General features: G+C 37.1%; 2 protein-coding genes across 3 annotated transcripts; one reads left to right on the top strand and one right to left on the bottom strand.

Annotated features, from left to right (window-relative positions):
* The first annotated feature begins 2,849 nt into the window (after window positions 1–2,849).
* Window positions 2,850–6,715, top strand: LOC108994368 (F-box/LRR-repeat protein At5g63520-like). Of its 2 annotated transcripts, none has more exons than XM_018969534.2 (10): window positions 2,850–3,282; window positions 3,541–3,648; window positions 3,764–3,856; window positions 3,956–4,099; window positions 4,441–4,542; window positions 4,643–4,682; window positions 4,906–5,061; window positions 5,197–5,405; window positions 5,871–5,989; window positions 6,124–6,715. In XM_018969534.2, the coding sequence occupies exons 1-10, from the start codon at window positions 3,058–3,060 to the stop codon at window positions 6,560–6,562; spliced, it is 1,635 nt and encodes a 544-aa protein (XP_018825079.1). In that variant the 5' UTR covers window positions 2,850–3,057; the 3' UTR covers window positions 6,563–6,715. The 2 variants fall into 2 exon arrangements, with proteins under 2 accessions (XP_018825079.1, XP_018825080.1); XM_018969535.2 differs by having other exon boundaries at window positions 2,851–3,282; window positions 5,224–5,405.
* A 6,260-nt stretch (window positions 6,716–12,975) lies between these two features.
* LOC108994370 (gamma carbonic anhydrase-like 2, mitochondrial) lies at window positions 12,976–19,700 on the bottom strand. The gene is made up of 2 exons (XM_018969536.2): window positions 19,214–19,700; window positions 12,976–13,558 (listed from the first exon to the last, which is right to left on the bottom strand). The coding sequence occupies exons 1-2, from the start codon at window positions 19,602–19,604 to the stop codon at window positions 13,182–13,184; spliced, it is 768 nt and encodes a 255-aa protein (XP_018825081.1). The 5' UTR covers window positions 19,605–19,700; the 3' UTR covers window positions 12,976–13,181.
* Between the last annotated feature and the right edge of the window lie 2,093 nt (window positions 19,701–21,793).

Below are 21,793 nucleotides of genomic sequence, written 5' to 3'. Positions count from 1 at the left end.
AACAAGATGGTAGTATAGTGTATAGAATTTTACAACTGCTTAATTATTGAGTTTTGCCATATATAAGTTGATGTGTTAACATAATACTTATAGTAAAATTTATTATAATTTTAAAAAAACAAAAACATCAATCATTTTTTAATATAGTATAACATACAATTCTCGGTAAAGCTCGAGACATGGATTTTATATGCAGGATAATAGTACCACATGGCACTACCATGTCACCTAATAAACGCAATAGCTTTAATCCATCTTGACGTGTCAGTACCATGTCAATATTGATTGATCAAGGGTCAAATGTTTGGTCGTTGGCTAGGTGAGCCACGTCAGCCCATACACAAGCCCCGTGTGGCCGTGTCCCTTTCGAGACTTTATAGTCATAACTCTTTTTATAAATTTGTTTTAAGAATAATGCTATCGTTTCATTTTGTTTTCTCATTTTTCTCATTTATAAATTTAATTTTTTTAAGTATTAATTAAAAATAATAATTATTAATATATTAATATCTTTTATCTTTTATATTTTTTAAAAATATTAAAAAATATTAAAAAAATATATAAATTAAAAAATAAATAAATTTTACCACTCCAACAATCACTATTGACCGGTATCTTAATATCACTCTTGTTTTAAATGAAAGGTAATTTGTATAAGATTTAAAATTTGAATAAAAATTGAATACTTTTTTTTACAAAACACCGTAATCACATTGATTGGTTATAAATTTAGTTGTTAAATATTTATATGAATATTTAACAACTAAATTTAGTTAGGATTGAGGAGTCCGACTCATTTAAATAAACGGAGTTAAGGTTGATTCATGTATAACTCGAACTTGCTATGCAAACATTCAAACCCAACAAAGAAAAGATTAATAAATTAGAACATAATGATTTTTTCTATTTAATTAAATTAATCTGATTGAGGTCATTTTGATTTTTGAGTGTCATGTCAAAAACACTATCTAAATTACTCTGTCCCCGTTTACACTCTTAACTCATCTTATCACATTTCATCATTATAATTTTTTTAAATTTTTACATAAAATATAATAAATAATTCAATATTTTTAAATCTCAAAATAATAATAATATTTTATTAATATTTTATTAATCTCATCTTATCTTATATCACTATCCAAACTAATTCATAGATACAATATCTTTAGTGTAAAAATACTGATATTTTTGAAAACTCAAAACTCTCTCTCAAATAATACTTTTTAAAAATTAGAAAAAGTCAGTAAAAAAAATAAAAATAAAAGACAACGACCATCTTGTGGTGGCCAATTTCTGGTAGGAAACTGCTACACCTACAGAAGATTTCCACCGAAATCTTCTACCGAAAGGCAAATGTTTTTTTTTTTTTTTTTTTGCTTTTTTTTCAATCATTTTTTTAAACACTTTAAATATTTTTAAAAAATATAAAAAAATCATAAATTCATTTAAAAACATTCCTTAATCACTAAGTAAAAATAAAAAAATAAAAAAAAATAAAATACAATTTCGGTAGAAATTTTCAGTGGAAATTTCGGTAGGAATAGCATTTTCCTTTCTGGTATCATGAGCGGCGAGAGGTGGCCAAAAAACTCTGTGCTGCCGGTGGTGGTTGGCTGTTGTTATTCTTTAAGGCTCAGTTTGGATTGAGAAATATTGTTAATCCAATCTATCTTATCTCATTATTACAACTTTTATAAATTTTGACATAAAATACAATAAACAATAAATTTTGACATAAAATACAATACACAATTCAAATTTTACAAATATCAAAATAATAATAATATTAAAAAATAATATTTTAACAATATTTTAATAAACTTTTAACTCTCATCTTAACTCATCTCATTTCAACTCACTATCCAAACCTAACCTAATTATTTTTTTAAAGAAATATTTAATATATCTTCTATAAAAAAAAAGGGTCCCTAAAAATATTTGACATTCATATATATTTTTAAGAGAAGTCTTATAGTCATAAAAAAATTTACAAAAATAAACTCACAAGACACAAACTGACGTTGTTTCATACAATACATTTTAACTATCTTAGAAGAAAAGAAGTTTTATAATCTAACATATCACATCAAACCATATCAATTTATGAATTTATTTTTGTAAAAAAATTTTGTGTCCGGCGTATCTCTATTTTTAACGGGTGGGTCTAGACCCACCGTTGGGGGCTCCCGCCAGTCCATTCTAAATTTTTTTTTCACATAATTTTTTAACACTTTTAAATTTTTTTTATAAAAAAAATCACAATATTATTAAACAATATTTTCTTAATCACTAAATAAAAAAAAATATTGGAGCGGGAGCTCTCGGGATCCATTTTCCAATTTAATAGTCTCATAACTTTATGACTATAATGAAAATCTATTCATAAATACATATAAGAAAAATGATACACCACATAAACCCTTTTCATAATACTTCACAGAACCATGTTTTAAGTAATGAAATTTTTATAATATAACTTAAAAAATTAATATCGTTTTATTGAAAGAATAATAATAAGAAGTTTACTTCTTATCTTCTAATTACTATTTTTTTATTTAATAGTTAAAGAAGTTACTATTAGTAAAATTAGATATTTTTTTAAATTTTTTTTAATGATTAAAGATGTTAAAAAAATATTTTAAAAAAATAATAAAAAAATAAAAATTTTAAATATACTGTAAAATAATAAAAAGATAGTAGAATGATAGAAATCCTCTCAATATCCTTTTTAACACAAATCTCTGTCAAAACTATTTTCCCATTCGTAAATATTTTTACGCAAATCACGACAATTAGGTCCAAAATATTCGGATTTGCATAATAAAAGTCCGACATAGCAAGACATTTTTCTCTCAGACATCCAACCGGAACAAGAAATTGGTGATTACATCAAGTCAATCGCAGATAATATCGAATCATCGATGAAGTTTGAACATAATAAGAGGAAGAAACTACTTTCCAACTATCTTTGCAAAGTGCAAACGCCGTCCCCTCCCGATTCTCTCAAAGTTTGCTTTTTTATATTTGACTAATTGACTTTGAGGTCTGCTGGCAATGGAGGCAGCACTGAAGACGGAGAAGGGCGAGCCCAAAGCGGCGCGTGGTAAGGGGTTCGCCATGATAAGCGACGACGACCTTCACAACATTCTCTCGAAGCTTCCGGCCTTAGCCTTCGCGTCTGCGGCCTGCGTTAGCAAATCCTGGAACACCATCTGCAATCGCATCCTCTTCTCTCGCCCTAAGCTCTCTTCTGCTCTCTCTCTCCACCCCTCTCCCCATGTAATAATGCTCACCATGTTTGCTACTTGTATAAGTATCATCCACTGAAGTTAGCAATTTAAAATGGTTATCGAATACCGATATTATTTACTGAAAAATGATTGAGACTTTGCATGTGAAATTAAGCTTAGAGGATTCAATTAGGGCTAAGTACTTTTTCTATAGCGCAAGCTAAGTTGGTGCCGAGTTTTGTTATTGAGGATTTTGGTAAATTCTGTATTGGTCTTAATTTCCCTGAAACTTTGTTGCACTTTATAGGTTGCAGTGCAAGACGTTCTTGAGAAGGTGCTCTCCGAGCCCATTCGGCCGCATTTCGCTATCGCAAACGTTGGCAGCGGATTCAGCCTGATCGAGGCCTTTCGGCTTGTATGAATTCTCTGTTTCAGTGATACCTTCATAATTTGTTATATTAATCCTTTATTTATTATTTCCAAACTCTGACTAATTGTCTCGTTAATTTTTTTTTCTTTTGAAAATTCAGATAACGAAAAGATTGGGGTCTCGTATGCCTTTTATTATTTCTACAGCTAATGGAATAATTGGAAGGGATTCTCTTACCAATGAATATAGAGAGGTTTAAATCTCTCTCTCTCTCTCTCTAAAATTTTGTTGTCTATATTTTTAGGGCTAAACTTTCATTTTAAAAAAATAAAAAATAAAAATGTTAATGTAGGTGAAGTGGATAGATATTGGTGGTGATTTCCACGATGAAGATGGCTATATACCGGCAAAAGATTTAAATAATGGTATTGTTTTGACTGTTGGGTTTCTACCGGGATTAAAAGTTGATGCTATCCCACTTTTACGATCAGTAAAGGTGAGAAATTTGGCTCTGAAACCTCAATGCTGGTTTTCTCTTAATATGCGTGCCATTGTGAATATTTAATTATTATGTTAATGTAATGAATGAATCTCAAAATGTCCATCATAGATAATGTGGCAAGGGTGCGTAAGCTAATGAGGATTGAGGATATGATCTTCATTTTTTGGATGAGATTCGGGAAGTTAACATTGTTTTTTATTACTTCAAGATGTGTTAGCTTGTATATATACTTTCTTTCGTTTGTTAATTTCTGAGGAAAGTACCTTTTTTTTAGCTCTCGAGCAGTTTGAACGATTTAAAAGCGTTGACGTTAAGAACTTTTTCACCGATATCAGGAACCTCGAGTGGCAATGGTTGACCAGTTTGTAACGGATATTAAGGATTATACAGCCTCTGTTTCAGGTTGCGCAGCCCCTGTTGGGATTATAATGTTTGGAGTAAGTTTGTGTTCTTTACTCTCTTCCCCATCCTTCTATGTTATCTAGAGAAATTCATTGTTTGTTGCAATTCTAACTTTTGATGTGGATTATGTTATAGGAAGGGCTTGTTGACATGAAACCCATTATTGATGTGTTGGGTGCGTATTGATATGCATATTGATTTTTATATTTGTAATTTCTTCCACCAGACTTTCTTTGAAAGGGAACAGAAATTAAATCACTGTTTGGAATCTAAGAAAAGAGAATGGAAGGCTGCCTTTGGTCCTTGATTTAAAAAAAAAAAAAAAACAAGCAGCATAGGCTAATCTATGCATAACTTGTGCTTGATCGATTTAGCCCCTTACAACTCATGTATTGCAGATTATGCTATGCCAATGGAAACTGTCATTGTGGGTGATGAGAAAGGCCGCTTTCTGTACAAAAGTGGGAATGAGTCTAGAAATGTCTGTGGGAGTACAAAATACTTATCAGATGCTGTAGCTCTTGTATTTGCAAGGGATAATGATAAGTCTATTGGTATAATTGTTGTACTTATTTATGTCACTATTTATCCTTTTCATAAATCTTTAATATGTAGGTGATCATTGCTCTACACTATTAGTGCCAACTTCCCTTTTTCTTAACGTTGTGATTTTTTTTATCACTTGTCAGTTTTTTTTGTTTGCCATGAATGTGAAGGTATTGGAGATGTCCAATTCCATAGTACATTGTCAAGTGGTGTATCAGCAGTAGGTCCAATACACAAGGCAGTTTCCGTTAAAGAGAACTGCTCTGAACATACTACGTGGCTTACTGCCAGAAGGGAAGGACAACATGAGGTTCTTGATGGTCAAAGAATTCTAGATGACATCAATAATGAGGTCAAATGTTACTTTCTAAACGTAAATTTGGTTAAATCGCAATTTTGCTTCCTATAGAATCATGGGACTGAGAGATGGCAGGGTTCAACTGCTTCTGTTATTTCTCTCTCTTTTGGTACCAAGTAATTTGTAAACGTGGAGGCTATATTGAATTATTGATGCTTTAGATGCAGTATAATAGTTGAAATATTATTTACTAGACAGCTCTATTTTTTTAAAGGTTGTGCGTGATCATTGACTCATTGTTTCATGTATATTATTGGTGTCTTTAACTATTTGTTTGCTGGGATTTTAATAGAAGTTCAGATAGTTCATGGACTCAAAAATCCACACGCACACACATGGAGAGAGGGTATGGGGCCTATGAAGGTTCTGTAGAATGAATGAAGAAACATGCCCTATATCAGTTTTTCTAGCTTCTTTCTATTATACCTTTGGTTCTTATATAATGAAATATATTTACAGCCAGGAAGTTGTATCAAGTCTTCTAAGCTGTACATTAGGGTTACCAAACGGAGAAAATGCTGTATTGGGTCAGAGAAACCAAGGTTGATAACATCCTTGGCATTCCATGGAGTTAAAGGGTAACTGTTCGAAACAGCTTAAATGAATTTTCTTTTGCTGCTGCCCGACATGTATTATAATTGTGGCGGTTAGCTTTTCGTTGCATTCCTTTTTGTTTTCATAATAACATCCCAAGTTTTTTGGTTATTTACAGAACAGATGAAGGGTGCCTTTATGTCAATGGTACTAACATCAAAACTGGTGATTACTTCCAGTTCTACCGTTCAGATCCCAATACTGCATTATCCTCATGTGTTGATGCCTCCTCAAACCTCAAAAGTTTGAAGCCAGACGGAAATTCCAGTAATTGTCATCGCATGAGGGCTGTTGCTGTTAAGAAGGAAATTTTTGGAGGCCTTATTTTCTCATGTTACGGCGATAGGCTTTTCTCTAGACGCAACATTTATAGCTCTCGATTCACGGAGAGCTTTCCCGGGGTTCCATTTGCAGGAATATTTTGCAGAGGGGAAATTGGACGTGGCTTTTCAAGCTTGCTTGGAGAAAGCAACAAAGAGGGCTCTGCTCACTGTATGCGCGCCTATAGCACTGTTTTTCTAGTGATGTCCTATACCTTGGCACGTCCTGAGCATTAATATTATTATGGCAGGCAACAATACTGTTCTTTTTTATGCCTTCAAATTAATATTTCTGTTTTTGCCTTCAAATTAATACTGTTCTAGGTGGTCTGAGCTGTTTGTATTTGTATGAATGTGAATAATTTCTTTTTTATTATCATTTTTCTGTCAGATTGTTCGGTTTCTTACATATTTATCTGGATTAACTTATTTTCTATGGATACTAAAACTTTTCTCAATTCAATGCTTATGTTTAGTTTATGTCATCCCCTTTCCCCTTCTGTCATTGCTGTTGCTGTCGAACATAGACTTCATTCCTTACCCAAAGTGAAAAAAACAGAACTTAATTGATCATGATGAAGCTGAGTTTTTCCAATCATATGATAATTAAACTCTTAGAAGTTGCCAAATAAAAGAAGTAGAGCAACTTGAAGTTGCCAATAAGGTCTTAAAGTGCACAGTGAGTTAAACACAAAGTTTTATGGTAAGAAGGGAGCATCAACTCCTTGACAGCATGGCCCCACTATCCGATCAAGTTGAGTTGGATCTCAAACCGCCCTGCCTATCAAGTTTGATTGTCGGAATGCAGTATCTTGACCTTGCTGACAGCATGAGCAGCCCTCAAGATCTCTCTTTCTCACTAGAGAAAGAAAAAGTGAAAGAATAATTATATGAGTTATCCTTCCGATTAGAATTCCAAAACACCATTGTCTTCCATTTTATACCGAGTTGTAAGAAAGTTGTGTATTTATCCTTCTCTGAGCACCCAGGGGTTAACTCAAGTGGTAAAGGCCTTGAGTTTGGATGTATGCACCCCCAAAGTCTAAGGTTTAAATCATCTTTGTTGCAAACTGTTAGGGTGAACAACACTAATCACAGCGGAATATTTTTCTATCCTTTCAATGTGTAAATTAAATTAATAATCTAGTAAATATAAACTCACAAGCAAGACAAGAATTTTTATGTGAAAAACCTTCCAATGCGAAGGAAAAAATAATGGGACCTAGTCCAGTTAAGCTTCCACTATCAACGATAATGAGGTTACATATTGTCTTCTCTAGAACAATATCTAGAGGCTACCAATACATCAACAATATCTATATTCTTGGTTCAACACAAAAAATCACCATACAAATTGAAAACCATAAGAGTGACAAGAAAGATTTCATCAAGTGAGTATTTGTAGAGGACAGATGAAGATGAATCTCAGAGATCGGCACCAGTCAAAGTGAAACTGTCACATCATGAACAACATATTGAAATTTCATCAAAATCAAACCACGTATGATCTTCCAAACGTCTGATGGAAATGTGAGAAAAAAGAAAAACTTTGTACACGGACGCACAACTCTCTCTCCTTTTTCTCTCCTATCTATTCCTCCTCACTTTTTTTTTTCTTTTTTGTGCAAATACGTCACTTTAAGCCGCCACTCTCAATTACACATATATATATATATATATATATATGTGTATGTATGACAAGCAAAATTACAAGTATGCCATTGTCATAATTTCCCTCACATGGAGGGACCCACCACAACAAATCTCCCCTTCTCGACTATGTGAGAGGTTTCACTAAACTTGCTTTTGCTCTACATACTTTGAGTTTTTGCATAGGTAGTGATTTTGTCATCATATCTGATCCATTTTCATCAGTATGGATTTTTTCAATCTGTAACAATTTCATCTCCAATGCATTACGAATCCAGTGATACCTCACATCAATATGCTTGGATCTTGAATGAAAGGTTGAGATAACACTCTGACTATCATAGTAGAGAATATACTTCTCTTGTTTCTGACCCAATTCTTCTAAGAATTTCTTCATCCATAGCAACTATTTACTAGCTTCAGTTATGACAATATACTCAGCTTTTGTGGTAGATAGAGCAACACATTTTTGCAGTTTGGATTTCCATGACATAGCTCCCCCTGAATAAGTAATCATGTACCCAAAAGTGGACTTTCTGGAATCAATATCCCCAACCATATCTGCATCTGTAAACCCATCAAGCATAGGCTTACTGTTTCCAAAGCACAAACACACATTGGAAGTACATCTAAGATACCTGAGAATCCATTTCACAGCTGCCCAATGTTCTTTACTAGGATTAGAGAGAAATCGACTGACAACTCCAACAGCATGAGCGATATCGGGTCTTGTGCACACCATGGCATACATTAAGCTGCCCATAGCTGATGCATAAGGCACATTCTGCATTTCTTCTCTATCTTTCTCACTTGTAGGACTTTGCTTTGAACCTAACTTCAAATGACCTGCAAGTGGAGAACACACTTTGCTTCATTTCCCATCCTAACCCAACCCAACCAAAGTCACTATTGGTATAGGAAGAGAAGAAACCTCTACGAAACCTCTACGTGGGGTAATATAAAAAGAAGTTGTATCAATTACCCAAGTAGAATCCTGACAAGCAATATTAACATGAGCATCATCATAAAAAAATTATTGAGAGACACGACCAAAGTTTCCCAACTGTCTGGCAAAGAACTCAACAAAAGTAAAGCCTGAACTTCATCATCCAAGACAAGTTTCATAGTAGACAACTCATTCAATAATTCTTGAAAATTATTAAGGTGCTCTGCAACACTTTGTCCATCCCTGTATTTTAAATTCACTAGTCTTTTTATCATAAAAGTTTTGTTTTGTGCAGTCTTTCGCTCATAAAGACTTCTAATTTCATCTAGAGATTGTAAGCATCTACTTCTTTGGCTATATGGTGGAAGGACTTTGGTCAACCCATTACCTAGTATGACCAACAACTTTCTTATTTAATTTCTTCCACTCATCATCAGTTTTCTTTTCTGGTTTAACGCGGCCAAATCAATAGGCTCAAATAACTCTTGCAATACAGAACATCCTCCATCATTTCCTTGTCTTCTAAATTGAGTAATTGGAAGAAGTGAGTTTGATCATACTACTAGATGAATCCTCCATATTTAATTCACACTGATAATTAACAAAATAATCAACCAAAGCTCTTATACCACTTTGTTAGGGTGAACACCACTGATCACAACATAATATTTTTCTACCATTTCGATGTGTAAATTCAATTAATAATCTTGTAAATATAAACTCACAAGTAAGACACAAGAATTTTTATGTGGAAAACCCTCCAATGCGAAGGGAAAAACCACGAGATCTAGTTCAGTTAAACTTCCACTATCAACAATAATGAGGTTATAGATTGTCTTCTCTATAACAATATCTAGAGGCTACCAATACATCAAGAATATCTATATTCTTGGTTCAACACAAAAACATCACTATACAGATGGAAAACCACAAGAGTGACAAGAAAGACTTCAACAAGTGAGTATTTGTAGAGGACAAATGAAGATGAATCTCAGCGATTGGCACAAGTCAAAATGAAGCCGTCGACATCATGAACAACATACTGAAATTTCATCAAAATCGAACCACGGATGATCTTTCAAATTTCTGATGGAAATGTGAGAAAAAAAGAAAAACTCTGTACACGCATGCGCGGCTCTCTCTCCTGTCTATTCCTCTTCTCACTTTTTTTTTTTTTCCTTTTCTGTGCATGTACGTGTCACTTTCAGCCACCACTCTCATTTACATATGTGTATATATATATATATATATATATATATGTGTGTGTGTGTGTATGACAAGCAAAATTACAAGTATGCCATTGTCATAATTTTCCTCACATGGAGGGCCCCACCACAACAAACAATCTCTAGGGATAATCGGACTGGAAGATTTTTCTCTTGAATTTTTTGAGGTGCATTTGCGGGAAACTCCTTGTCGAGTGCCTGTGCACCTCTAGATTAATCAGGACGATGTTCCCTGACACCCGGTGCCAATAAAAAAATAATAATTATCCTTCTCTGAATAGGTTAGAAGCACACCAGAAAAAGGGAAATGGTGCTAGAGGATGCACTTTGCAGTTGACTGCATTTCCACCATGTATTCTGTCTAATACAATATGGATTATAATTTTAGTTTTCTACACAATATAGAAAGAAAAGAAAAACAAATGAGGGAAAAAAACTCAAAAAAATTGAAAGTTGTTCTGAAGCAGCTTCGTTAAAGGAAGAATGACTTTGAAGGGTATTAAAAATGAGAGACACATACACTGCTGGAACTGGAACTATATGCACTAACTATCACAGAGTATAATTTTCAGAGACAAAAAAAGGTATTTGGGAATGCTTATTTCTGGGACCTTGATCCGCCTGCTTTGATCTAAAAGAATTAGCATATGCTAGCTTTTCCTAGAGATCAGACACACATGCATGCATGCATGTATGTATTTCTGCCTCTGCGTGTAAGTCATGCTTAAGGGGCATAGTAAAGCAAAGGATGATATTGGCACGGCTCAATCAGATTAAAGGACCCAAAACCCTTTACTTGGGAGATTTGATTTGATTGAACCGTTCCAACATCCCCATGTGTTTTCTCCTTACTTACCTGTTCAAGAAGATGAGTACTGATGAATGATGAAACAAGCAACATGTTCATGATATCTATCATGTTTCCGATCATTTGAAACTCCTCCATGTTCGAATTCATGCCTGTTGCAGTATATCCATGACAGCAAACTGGGGGCAGAAAAAGAAAGAAGAAAGTGGGGGAAATAGATGAATGGATTAGCAATAAAATTTGGATGGTTGAGACGTCATAATCTTTGGTTTAATTACAAGAGATTCAATTGATAGGAGATGTTTCCCCATTAGGTCTTCTACAAGGCATATATATATATAGTGGTTGATGACATTGTCAAAGAAGGTTCCGTTTCAAGTCTACAAGTGTTTCTAGTGGTTTCAAATTACTGCATAATTGCCATCATCCTCAATACCAGTATGTTATAATTAACTGAATTATAACCCTATGTATGTCCCCACAAGTTTTTACTCGAATTTGAGGCTCTCAAATCCGGGGAGAAAGATAAACGCATGAAATGGGATCTACAAAATGCCAAAATTGGTCCCGTTTGAATTTAGAGATGAGTTGAATAAAATATTATTTTTTAATATTATTATTGTTTTGAAATTTAAAAAAGTTGAATTGTTTATTATATTTTGTGTGAAAATTTAAAAAAAATTATAATGATAAGTTGAGATGAATTTTCAATCCAAACCGGAGCTTAATGTTGTCTTAAAAACTTACACGGGTGAGTTGCAATAAATGTTGGACGACTCACTTAATATGTTTATTCCTCTCGTACTTGAGACCCTTAGACAAGAACTTGATCAAATATTTTCCTATTATATTTAGGCATAAAACTATTTGAAAAAAATGGAAATTAAATGCATATAAAAGTATGGTATATTTATTTAGTTACAAGATGGACCAGAACATTGAGAGGTAGAACTTCCAACTGATCATGAAGGCATGAACTGACCCATATTCTAGTTCATCAAAATTTAGTAATTTCACACATTATGGATTTCTGACCACATTTTCCATGGGGTCCTCTCTTTTTAAATGAATGAAGAGATAACAAAACAAATCATTCATTTCTATTATGAAATGTTAGTTCATGATGCAGAACTCTTTTAGTTCATCCTGAAAGTGATGCTTGAAGGTTGGAATCTGGATGATGGCATTGTCCACACCAGGTTTGGTGGAGTGGGCCCTTAGTAATAAAATAACAGTGACAGCAGTATAAAATAGTAACTTAGTAATAATAGAGCCCTATTTCCTTGCCTTTAAATTGTCCTAAGCATTTTGGTCCTAATCAAATACAATGACTATTCTTGTTGGTGATGTCATACCAAGAGATAGGGTTGTTGAAAAGGGTTTAATATCATATAATTAACACCTAATATGGTGCAAATTGCTAAAATTATAATACAATTATTGCTAGATTTTATGGGTGGGGGAGGATTCTTAATGGTCTGTCCATTCTCTCCAAATATGCACAAAGAACAATCTGCCAACCCATAAACACATACCTAATCTCTTGTCCCATGCTCTCCACCATATAGCTCATGGTTTAATTGAGAAAATGAAGGTATATGACTTTGAAAATGAAATTAGGTTTGACACTAGAGTAGTTGAATCTCAGCCGTTTTGCCTCTGAAGATTTGCCAAGTGATCAACTGCCAAAGAACCAACTAGATTACAAACGTTATAACAAAGTTTGGTTGAATACTTTTTAAGTTTAAATAAAATCTGCATTTGATTTTATTTGTTCTCAAACCCCACATGTGAGACCTGTTTGTCTTTATTGCAATCATCCATTGAAAAAGTTGAATAGTTCTCAGTTATGATTTATATCCTGTTTGAGTTTAAAAGGTGAAGAATATGGTAATATTGATCTTGAATCTGAATGTGCTCCATAAAAACAAAGAACTTGAGAAGGAATGCCATCAATCATGCCAGAAAATGGCCAGCAGGCCTAGTGATGAACACATAACGAGCTTAAAGACATTAGGGAAAAGGCATAAAAGAAAATTTCTTGACAAGTGACTTCAATCATTGATGTAATATCTTTGGACTCAGACTTCCAAACAACACTTTAAACAGCTAGCAAAGCCAAATACATAAGGAATTTAAAAGCTTGCTTCATGTCTTGGACCTGCTTATTTTCATTACAGGGAAAATTCAAAAATTCGATGCATGAAAAAATGACAACAAACATGATCAAATGGATATCCCCAAAGACTTCTTCAACTTCTCAACCTCCAAATAAACTGTAGAGTATGGAAGGAACTCCGAGAAATGTTCTTTGCTCAGATCGTTAATTGCAACAGCAAGTTTAGGGATTTCTAAGGTCTCTTCATGGGTCAGATTCCTGACAAATCTTGCCGGATTTCCTGCCCAAAGTTCACCAGTTGGTATTCTTCTCCCTGGGGGAACCACAGACCCAGCTTCAAGGATAGAGTGGGTTTCCACCAAGGAACCTTCCATGAGAATGGAGTGCTGCCCGATAATGCACTCTGGTTCAATTGTGCAGGATCGCAGAAGACTGTACGCACCAACGGTCACAAATCTGTCAATAGATGTATCCGCTGGCAAGCCTGATACATGAGAAAGAGTTTCACATGTTATGAAGATATTTGGCAGGTCTGTGATAAGGGATTTACTATTTCCTCCCAATTCTATCTCTAAGAAAAAGTGCTATACATGTTAATAAAAAAAATCAGTCCCAGGAAAACAATGGCGCACAAAATGACTCATATTACCAGGAAAATCGGACTATATTCTCATTATTTAACAATGGCATATTAAAAAAGGGGGCCTGCAGAACTTTTCTTTTCTTTAAGGAAATTTCTGATAAGGCAACAACCTGGTTAGATCAACTGAAGAAACCAGTCTTTTTTATTTATTTTTTGTATAAGTATTAACCTAAGGTACCAGCTAGGCTGCTAATAATGCCTGTTGGGACCTAGGATCAAATCACACCTTCACCAAGTTTATAGTTGTTTATAAGTTGCATGATGATTGTTTCCTGTCGATAAAGAAGAATCTAACCAAAGCCAGTCTCAACTTAGAAGAATACGAGGTAATAAACTTTCGAAACTTAAGAAGTTGACTTTTGTAAGTATAAAAGTGAGAGAATCAGCTAACCCCAAGGGGTTGGCCAAAGTGGTGAAGGCCTTGGTCTTGGGGTATCACTCCCCTCAAGGTCCAAGGTTCAACATCTCATGGGTGCAAACAATCTTTTGGGGCCACACCTCCTGGTAAAAAGCAAGCGATTTAACCAGTTCCGTGTAGAGAATTTCTGAGGGTGCGGTGCACGAGACCGCCAGCTCCAGGGAAGTTGATGACTAAGGATAAAACAACAGCAAACACAATGGAGAACTTTAATGGTTCCATGATTGTGATGTGCATCAAGAAAACTAAACCAGGACACAACCATGAGTCAACTCCAAGACTCACCGATGGGCCTAGCACAGATTACATCAACTACAAGTACCAATCAAGCACCCAAACACATGACTTTTTTAGGAAATAGAAAGGCCAAATTGAATCGAGTTCTAGTGGTGAGATCTATTACCTACACACTTGGCTAATAGTCTTTAATTTGTCACTCTTCTACTGATCAAAAAAATTTATCGCTCTTAAAAAGTATTTAGGTGTTCTGCTGTATACTTCCTGTGTACACAAGCTATGCCTATTTCATTCATATCAATAATATTTATCTCTTACTTATCAAAAAAAAAAAATACTTAGCTAATAGTCAACAATTGGCCACTCCATGAAGGTGAGTGGGAGCATAGATGTGTGTGTGTGTGTGTGTGTGAGAGAGAGAGAGAGAGAGACTCTGCGAAACTCTTGGTGTTAGAGATCTTTCATTAATGAAGGTAATCAACAGACTTTGACAGAAATTGTGCATACCGATGCTCTAATCTACCATGCATCATTCACATCCCTCCAAGTATTTGGGAATGTTGATAATCAGAAAAAATCCCTTTTGGAGTTGCATGCGTTGGAGGTTGGGGAGGAGAATGAAGTTATGAATGAGGTGGCGTTGATGAGGAAAAAGAAGTGATGATCGGAGACGATTTTATTGTTGGAGGAGATATCTTGGAGGCAAAAGTTGAGGGCCCTATGGTTGAAATAGTGTGACAAATGTACTAAATTTCTTCACCGATTGGCTAAGTCACATAGGCTGTATAATGCCATCGAGCTGCTTCATACTGAAAACAGTGTGCTTTCATCCCCTTCCGTGATTCAAGATCATATTGTGCAGTTTTATGAAGGACTTCTAACCGAAACAGCTGGTTGGAGGCCCAATCTTGATGGGTTGGCTTTTTCTACATTGGATCTTTTTTTTGCGAGCTGGTTGGAGAGACCATTTGAGGACAATGGGGTTTATCAGGTGGTGTGTGGGATGGTTAAAGATAAAGCCCCTGACCCGGATGGTTTTTCTATAGCATTTTTTTAAGCTTGTTGGGATGTTGTGAAAGAAGATGTGATACGGGTTTTTCAGGAATTTTTTTCTTATCATCATTTTCAGAAGTCTCTTAATGCCACATTTATTGCTCTCATTCCTAAAATAGCCAGGGCATCTAAGTTGAAGGATTTTTGCCCCCTATTAGCCTTGTAAGTGGGGTTTATAAGATAATTTCCAATGTGCCTGCTAACCAGATGAGTACAGTGATGGAGAAAATTATTTCTAAGCCTCAAAATGCTTTTGTTCGGGGTAGACAAATACTTGATTTTGTGCTAATTGCTAATGAATGTCTTGATAGTCGATTGAAGGAATGTGTTCCTGGTGTTATTTGTAAGTTGGATACGGAAAAGGCATACGATCATGTGAATTGGGACTTCCTTTTCTAAATGCTTGGGAGATGTGAATTTGGGGATAGGTGGTGTGCATGGATTAGACATTATGTCTCTACTGCTCGGTTTTCAAGTTAATAGAAATCCTTGTGGTTTTTTCCATAACTATTGCGGTTTGAGATAAGGGGATCCATTATCCCCTTTCCTCTTTGTCATTATCATGGAGGCTTTGAGTCGAATGGTGGAGGTTGCTGTTGGGGGGGTTTTCTATCTGGTTTTTTGGTGGGAAATGTGTATGATGGTTTTATCACTCTTACCCATCTTCTTTTTGCAGATGATACTTATTTTTTATGATGCTGATCGCGGGCAGATTCAAGCCTTAATGGCTGTATTATTATGTTTTGAAGCTGTATCAAGCCTTAACGTGAATTTGGGTACGTCAAAGTTGGTTCAAGTGGGGGAGGTGCGAATATTAACTGTTTGGTGGATCTATTGGGTTGTAAAGTTGCTTTTTTACCTATGAAATATCTTGGTCTTCCGTTGGGGGTATCGTTTAAGGCTAAGTCCATATGGGATGGGGTAGTTGAGAAGATTGGGAAAAGGTTGGCGGGTTGGAAGCGTTTATATCTTTCTAAAGGGGGTACATTTACTCTTATAAAAAATACTCTCTCCAATCTCCCAACTTATTACCCATCCTTATTTCCATTGCCTGCAGGGGTGGCAAACTGGTTTAGAGTTTGTTCTCCCATTTCAAACGGAGGCTTGGGGATTCGAGATTTGAGAAGTTTTAACAAGGCTTTGCTGGGGAAATGGTTGTGGAGGTATCAATTGGAAAGGGAGTCATTGTGGAGGGAGGTTATAGATCAGAAATATGGGAGTGATTGGGGAGGTTGGTGTTCTAAAAAGGCAAGGGGGCTTATGGGGTGAGTCTTTGGAAATTTATTAGAAACGGCTGGGAGATTTTTGCTAAACATATAAATTTTGTTGTTGGTGAGGGTTGAAGGATCCGTTTTTGGCTTGATGTTTGGTGTGGTGATCAGGATCTTTCTAGTACGTTTCCGGTTATTTTTCGTTTGGCAGCCAATTGGAATGCTACTGTTGCTGATTTGTTAAACCATTCCAATGGTATATTGCAGTGGGATGTTTGTTTAACTAGAGCTATACAGGATTGGGAAATTGACGAGGTCTCTGATTTTTTCAGCTTCTTACACTCACTGGGGTTTGGGGGTAATGAGAGGGATAGAATGTTATGGAAGCATACGGGTAATAAAAAGTTTTCGGTACGGTCTTACTATAAGGTGTCGACTGCTCAGCATTTTTCTCCTTTTTCCTTGGAAGAGAATTTGGAGGTCACATGTGCCTTCAAAAGTCGCTTTTTTCATATGGACAGAATCACTCTGGAAGATTCTGATGATTGATAACTTGAGAAAGCGCGGTCTTGTTGTTATGAAGTGGTGTTTCATGTGTAAGAAATATGAGGAATCTATGGATTATTTATTACTACACTGCGAGGTGGCAAAGGCACTATGGGATGGTGTTTTTAGTAGAGTTGGGATGGCTTGGGTGATGCAAGTAGTGGATCTACTAGAGTGTTGGACTGGAATTCAAAGTTCTCCTCAAGTGGCTACTGTGTGGAAGATGATTCTTTTGTTTCTTGTGTGGTGTATTTGGTGGGAAAGGAACGAGAGATATTTTAATAACAAGGAGTGAACCATGGAGGAAATCTGGAAATTCTTTGTATTTTCTTTATGTCACTCTCTCTCTCTCTCTTTTTAATGTCGGGGAACCTCTCCAAGGCAGGGCCCTTCGGATTCACCCCTGTAGAGAAAACGTCTATCCCGTGCACCGCACCCTCGAAAGTTTCCCTACACGGAACTGGTTAAATCGCTGGCTTTTTCACCAGGTAGTGTGGCACCAAAAGATTGTTTGCACCCATGAAGTGTTGAACCTTGTTTATGTCAATGGTTTTCAGCTATAGTGCTTAATGGAGATTCTGTTCATGATTTCCTGTTTTCGTTTTCTTCTTTATAGAATGTAATTAATTAGGTGTTTTCTTTTGTATACTTCCTATATACATGGGCTTCGCCTATTTCATTCGATGAATAAAATTTTTTCTTACTTATCAAAAAAAAAAAATTAAGCAACAATTGTTTTGGGTGCCAGAGACTTTCAATAATCTATGGTAATCAATTGACTTTCAAAGAAACAGCACCTGCTACTGTTCCAATTCATCATGCACATCCGTTTTTTTCATATCCCGCCCTACTCTAATGGTAATGGAAACCTTCTTTTGGGTGTTAGAGATCTTTCAAAAAGCTAAGGTAATCGACTGACTTTAATGGAAACAACACCAATTAATGTTCTAACCTATCACATATGCAAAAGCATCCAAAGAAAACTGTCCACGATCTGTGGATTCTTCATTACAACAAAGAAAATAAAAGGAAAAGAGAAATCAGAAAAAGGTCGAATTAATTCCATATTGAAAACAGACCTCAATTCATGTCCCTCAAAATTGAATAATTCCGTAAGAATCGTGAAGAAACATTGTCAACATCAAATATGTTTTAACACCAACAACCAACCAATACATCCATCTAACTTCCAAAGAATGACACACACATCTATATATATATAAATATATATATATATATATTAAAAAAAGAAAAAAGAAAAAAGAAAAAAAAGAAATGAGCCCAATAGGTCCTGGCATTTACTACAAAACTCTGAGAGGCTAAGAGAAAGGGGCAATAAAAATTATCACACGGATCAACAAATGTCCCAGTGCATATGTTTAATACAATACACATCTCTTTAGAGATATCCCTACCATACCACTCGACAGCAAAAAAGTGACCCATATATTACTAACCAGCATCTCATTACTTCAATAGAAAGTTTCAGTCTTTCAACATGACAATATAAACCCTAACTCAATTGTCAGAGAAGCTATGAAATTTAACAACGTTGGAACAACACGCCCGCTTAATCCACAAATTTACACTCTGAAGCATTGAAACAATGCCATAGAACTCAAGAATTATACATCCTTGACCTCAAAATTCAATGTAAAACATACTTTCTTTCTCTATTCATCTACTTCAGGCAAACAATCACGAATTAGACAAAAAGAAATTTCCACTTTTTCTTTTCTTTTCCATCCAATTAACAATCGGCCGTTTGTAATACGAGTCCAGGAAGCTGTGCTACAATAAATTCCAGTTAAAGTTATATTGTCGACAAAGGTATGAAATCCTATGACAGATTTAGTAAATTCACGAACTTTATGCTACGACCCGTCAACAAAATCCTTAATCCCAACAAACATACATCTTCAACCAGAAAACTCAAGACAAAAATACACGCCTTAACCAAGAAAGACGCACTTTTTCCCTCAACAATTTCTCAGCAACCAAACAACAGAGCCAAAGAGAATGGATTGGAACCTGTTGGGGAGGACCAGGCGGCGTGAAGGACGCAGCGTTCCTGGATATTGGAGCAGAATCCAACAGTAATCTTGTTGAGATCGCCACGGAGGACGGAGCCGGCCCAGACGGAGGCTCCATCATAGACGGTAACCTGGCCGGCCAGCACCACGTTCGGGGCCACGTAGGCATCAACAGCGACCTTCGGGAGCCACTGCCCAAGCGGTATTATCTTCCTCTGCCCTCTGTAGTCCCACCACACGCGATCTGGCGACTCCGTGATCCTCTTCGGTGCCGCCGATGGCGACGGCGATGCTGCTTCAGCAGCTGTGGCGAGGGTACGCTGTATAAGGAGACTGGCGTGGGTTGCGCGCAGGGCTTTCCTCGAGACTCGAGCTAGAGCCGCTGCCATGGTTTCGCTTCGATTTGGAGCCTTGGAGGCAGCTGAAAATTGTAGTGGAGACTGATACCGAGTCCGAGTGGGTGGACTGGGAGAAAGGACTGGGAGAAAGTAGTTGCTTTGGGCCAGCAACTACTTTTTTTTTTTTTTTTCTTTGGCCCAATTCCTTTTTTTTTTTCTTTCTTTTTCCTTTCATGTTCGAATGCGTGGACAAATACACCATACACACCGTTTGGATATTAAATTAAAATTAAAATTTTATATTTGATTAAACATTGAATTTTCTTTTATTTTTGTGTCGACTTAAAATTAGAATGACTCTTTTAGATATTTCTTCTATATATTTTATTCCTATTGTAAAGGGATTTTCTCCCATATTGGCCCGTATAGCAAGCCTATGAGGATCTCTGGGAGAATGAGTTAAAGAGTCCAGTCAAGCCTAATGATCCTCCTCTAAAATGAATTAGTGGGCCTTTACAGAACACTTGGCCCATGAGCAAAACCAGCTCATGAAGCAACCCATGCGTGGGGAAAGCGAACGGTAGGGGTAGATGAGACTCGCTATCCCGACACCCCCACGATGACACCCAACCCTCGAGAACCTATGCCAGTAGGGGTGGGCAGCGGGGCCCCGCACCCCGGTGCCCTGCTCCGTTCGCCATGCCCCCGCCCATGCGGGGCAAGGGTTCCGACCCTCTTGAGCGGGATGCGGGGGGCCCTGCCCGCACCCCAGGACTCTTGCGGAGGTGGGGGACGGAGGGGGTGAAGCCCCGCTTTGCTTTTCCCCCGCAACAGTCAAAGCTTCGCTGACCTCCACTGACACCACCACGACCTCAGTCTCAGATGCACCCGCCAAAACCCCCTCGACCCATGACAAGGCTTTTGCTATTTCCCTTCCGAACACAGGATTGTCACTTCCATCGCCCTCCAAATTGGGCTAGGTCGAGGCCACCTCGACTTCAGGGGAATAAGAGATGGGAGACTCTGGGATAGAAATCCGGTCAAGAAAATCCTCACCCTCGGCTGGACGATCCTCGGATAAGGGTGAGGGAACCCTCTCGAGATCAATATCAGGGGACGGGGGCACTATCTGGGACTCCCGAATCCCAAATAGGACAGTTCAAAATGACCCCTTAAAATCGCATGGAGAGAAACTCATCTCCGGGTGAGAGTTCCACAATCCCCACATTGCCCGGTGGGGTCAGAGAAGAAACTTCTGAAATAGTAGGGAGAGTCCCCTCCGGTTGTGTAAGACTGGCCATCGAAGGATCGGCCTGAACTTGCCGAAGAGAATCAGAGCCACCCACCCCTCGTGGGGAAGGAAAAGAAGGCACGACGTGATGAGGCGATACAATTTCCTCTACCCTATTCGACGATGGTTTTGGTCATTGAACAAGCATCGCTGCAGAAGTTTGCCTAAGTGGGGGGATATGCATTTCGTCAGAGTCAGCTTTGGGAATGCCTACGAACTTGAGGAACGGTCTCCTGCATCTACAGTCCGGTCAGCAAAAGGCATGTTGGCCAGATGAGGCAAGTATTGTCGAAGGTTGCCCTCATCCAACAGGGCCTCAGACAAAACATCGTTCAGATAGACTTTCACTTAGGCTCGGATGGTCTCGATCCGGCTCACTTCCTCAGGAGTCGCCGAGGGTCTGAAGCTTTTGTCATCGCCCACGACCCCCAGATGGCGCGAACGAGGTAGTTACGCTGGTTGACCTGCCCAACCGAAAACTCCACCCTTTGTCAGACAAGAAAAAGAAGTGTTGATTCCACCCTTTTACTCTATTATACTACAGTTCCAAATGAGTGCATGCCTAAATAGACGGGGAGCTGCACGTGTTCCCACTTTTCTTCAAAAGTTTGTTGGTAAGGAGGAACTCGTAAGCGATGATATCAGGATGCTTGGAACCTGCCTCCTCCAGCGCTCGCACCAGATGACGTAACATGACACTAGGATCCTCCATGCATTTGGGTGGAGTTGGGTAGGTACCAAACATAGGTAGTCCAGCACATCGTGAACTAGACAACAGAAACACAGCCTAAGGCCGTTGGAAAACATGTTAGGGTACACAGCTACCTTCAACACATACCCTTTGGAATCCACGACACCTTCTTTGGGGGACAATATCTTAAACTCAACAATGCAAGACACCTTCTAGTCTAACTTCAGCGACTCCAACTCACTAGGAGTCACCACCGAC

Source organism: Juglans regia, chromosome 9 (genome assembly GCF_001411555.2).
Source record: "Juglans regia cultivar Chandler chromosome 9, Walnut 2.0, whole genome shotgun sequence".
In the NCBI taxonomy this organism is placed as follows: domain Eukaryota; kingdom Viridiplantae; phylum Streptophyta; class Magnoliopsida; order Fagales; family Juglandaceae; genus Juglans; species Juglans regia.
The sequence above is the reverse complement of the archived record's forward strand: the minus strand, read 5'-3'. Positions and strand labels throughout refer to the sequence as shown.

Excerpts from the sequence above, each read along its gene's own strand:
- LOC108994368 (XM_018969534.2), top strand. The coding sequence starts at position 3,058 with ATGGAGGCAGCACTGAAGACGGAGAAGGGCGAGCCCAAAGCGGCGCGT. Across the intron at positions 4,100-4,440 it reads CACTTTTACGATCAGTAAAG|GAACCTCGAGTGGCAATGGT; the intron begins GTGAGAAATTTG and ends CACCGATATCAG. Across the intron at positions 4,543-4,642 it reads TTGGGATTATAATGTTTGGA|GAAGGGCTTGTTGACATGAA; the intron begins GTAAGTTTGTGT and ends ATTATGTTATAG.
- LOC108994370 (XM_018969536.2), bottom strand. The coding sequence starts at position 19,604 with ATGGCAGCGGCTCTAGCTCGAGTCTCGAGGAAAGCCCTGCGCGCAACC. Across the intron at positions 13,559-19,213 it reads CGCCTGGTCCTCCCCAACAG|GCTTGCCAGCGGATACATCT; the intron begins GTTCCAATCCAT and ends CTCATGTATCAG.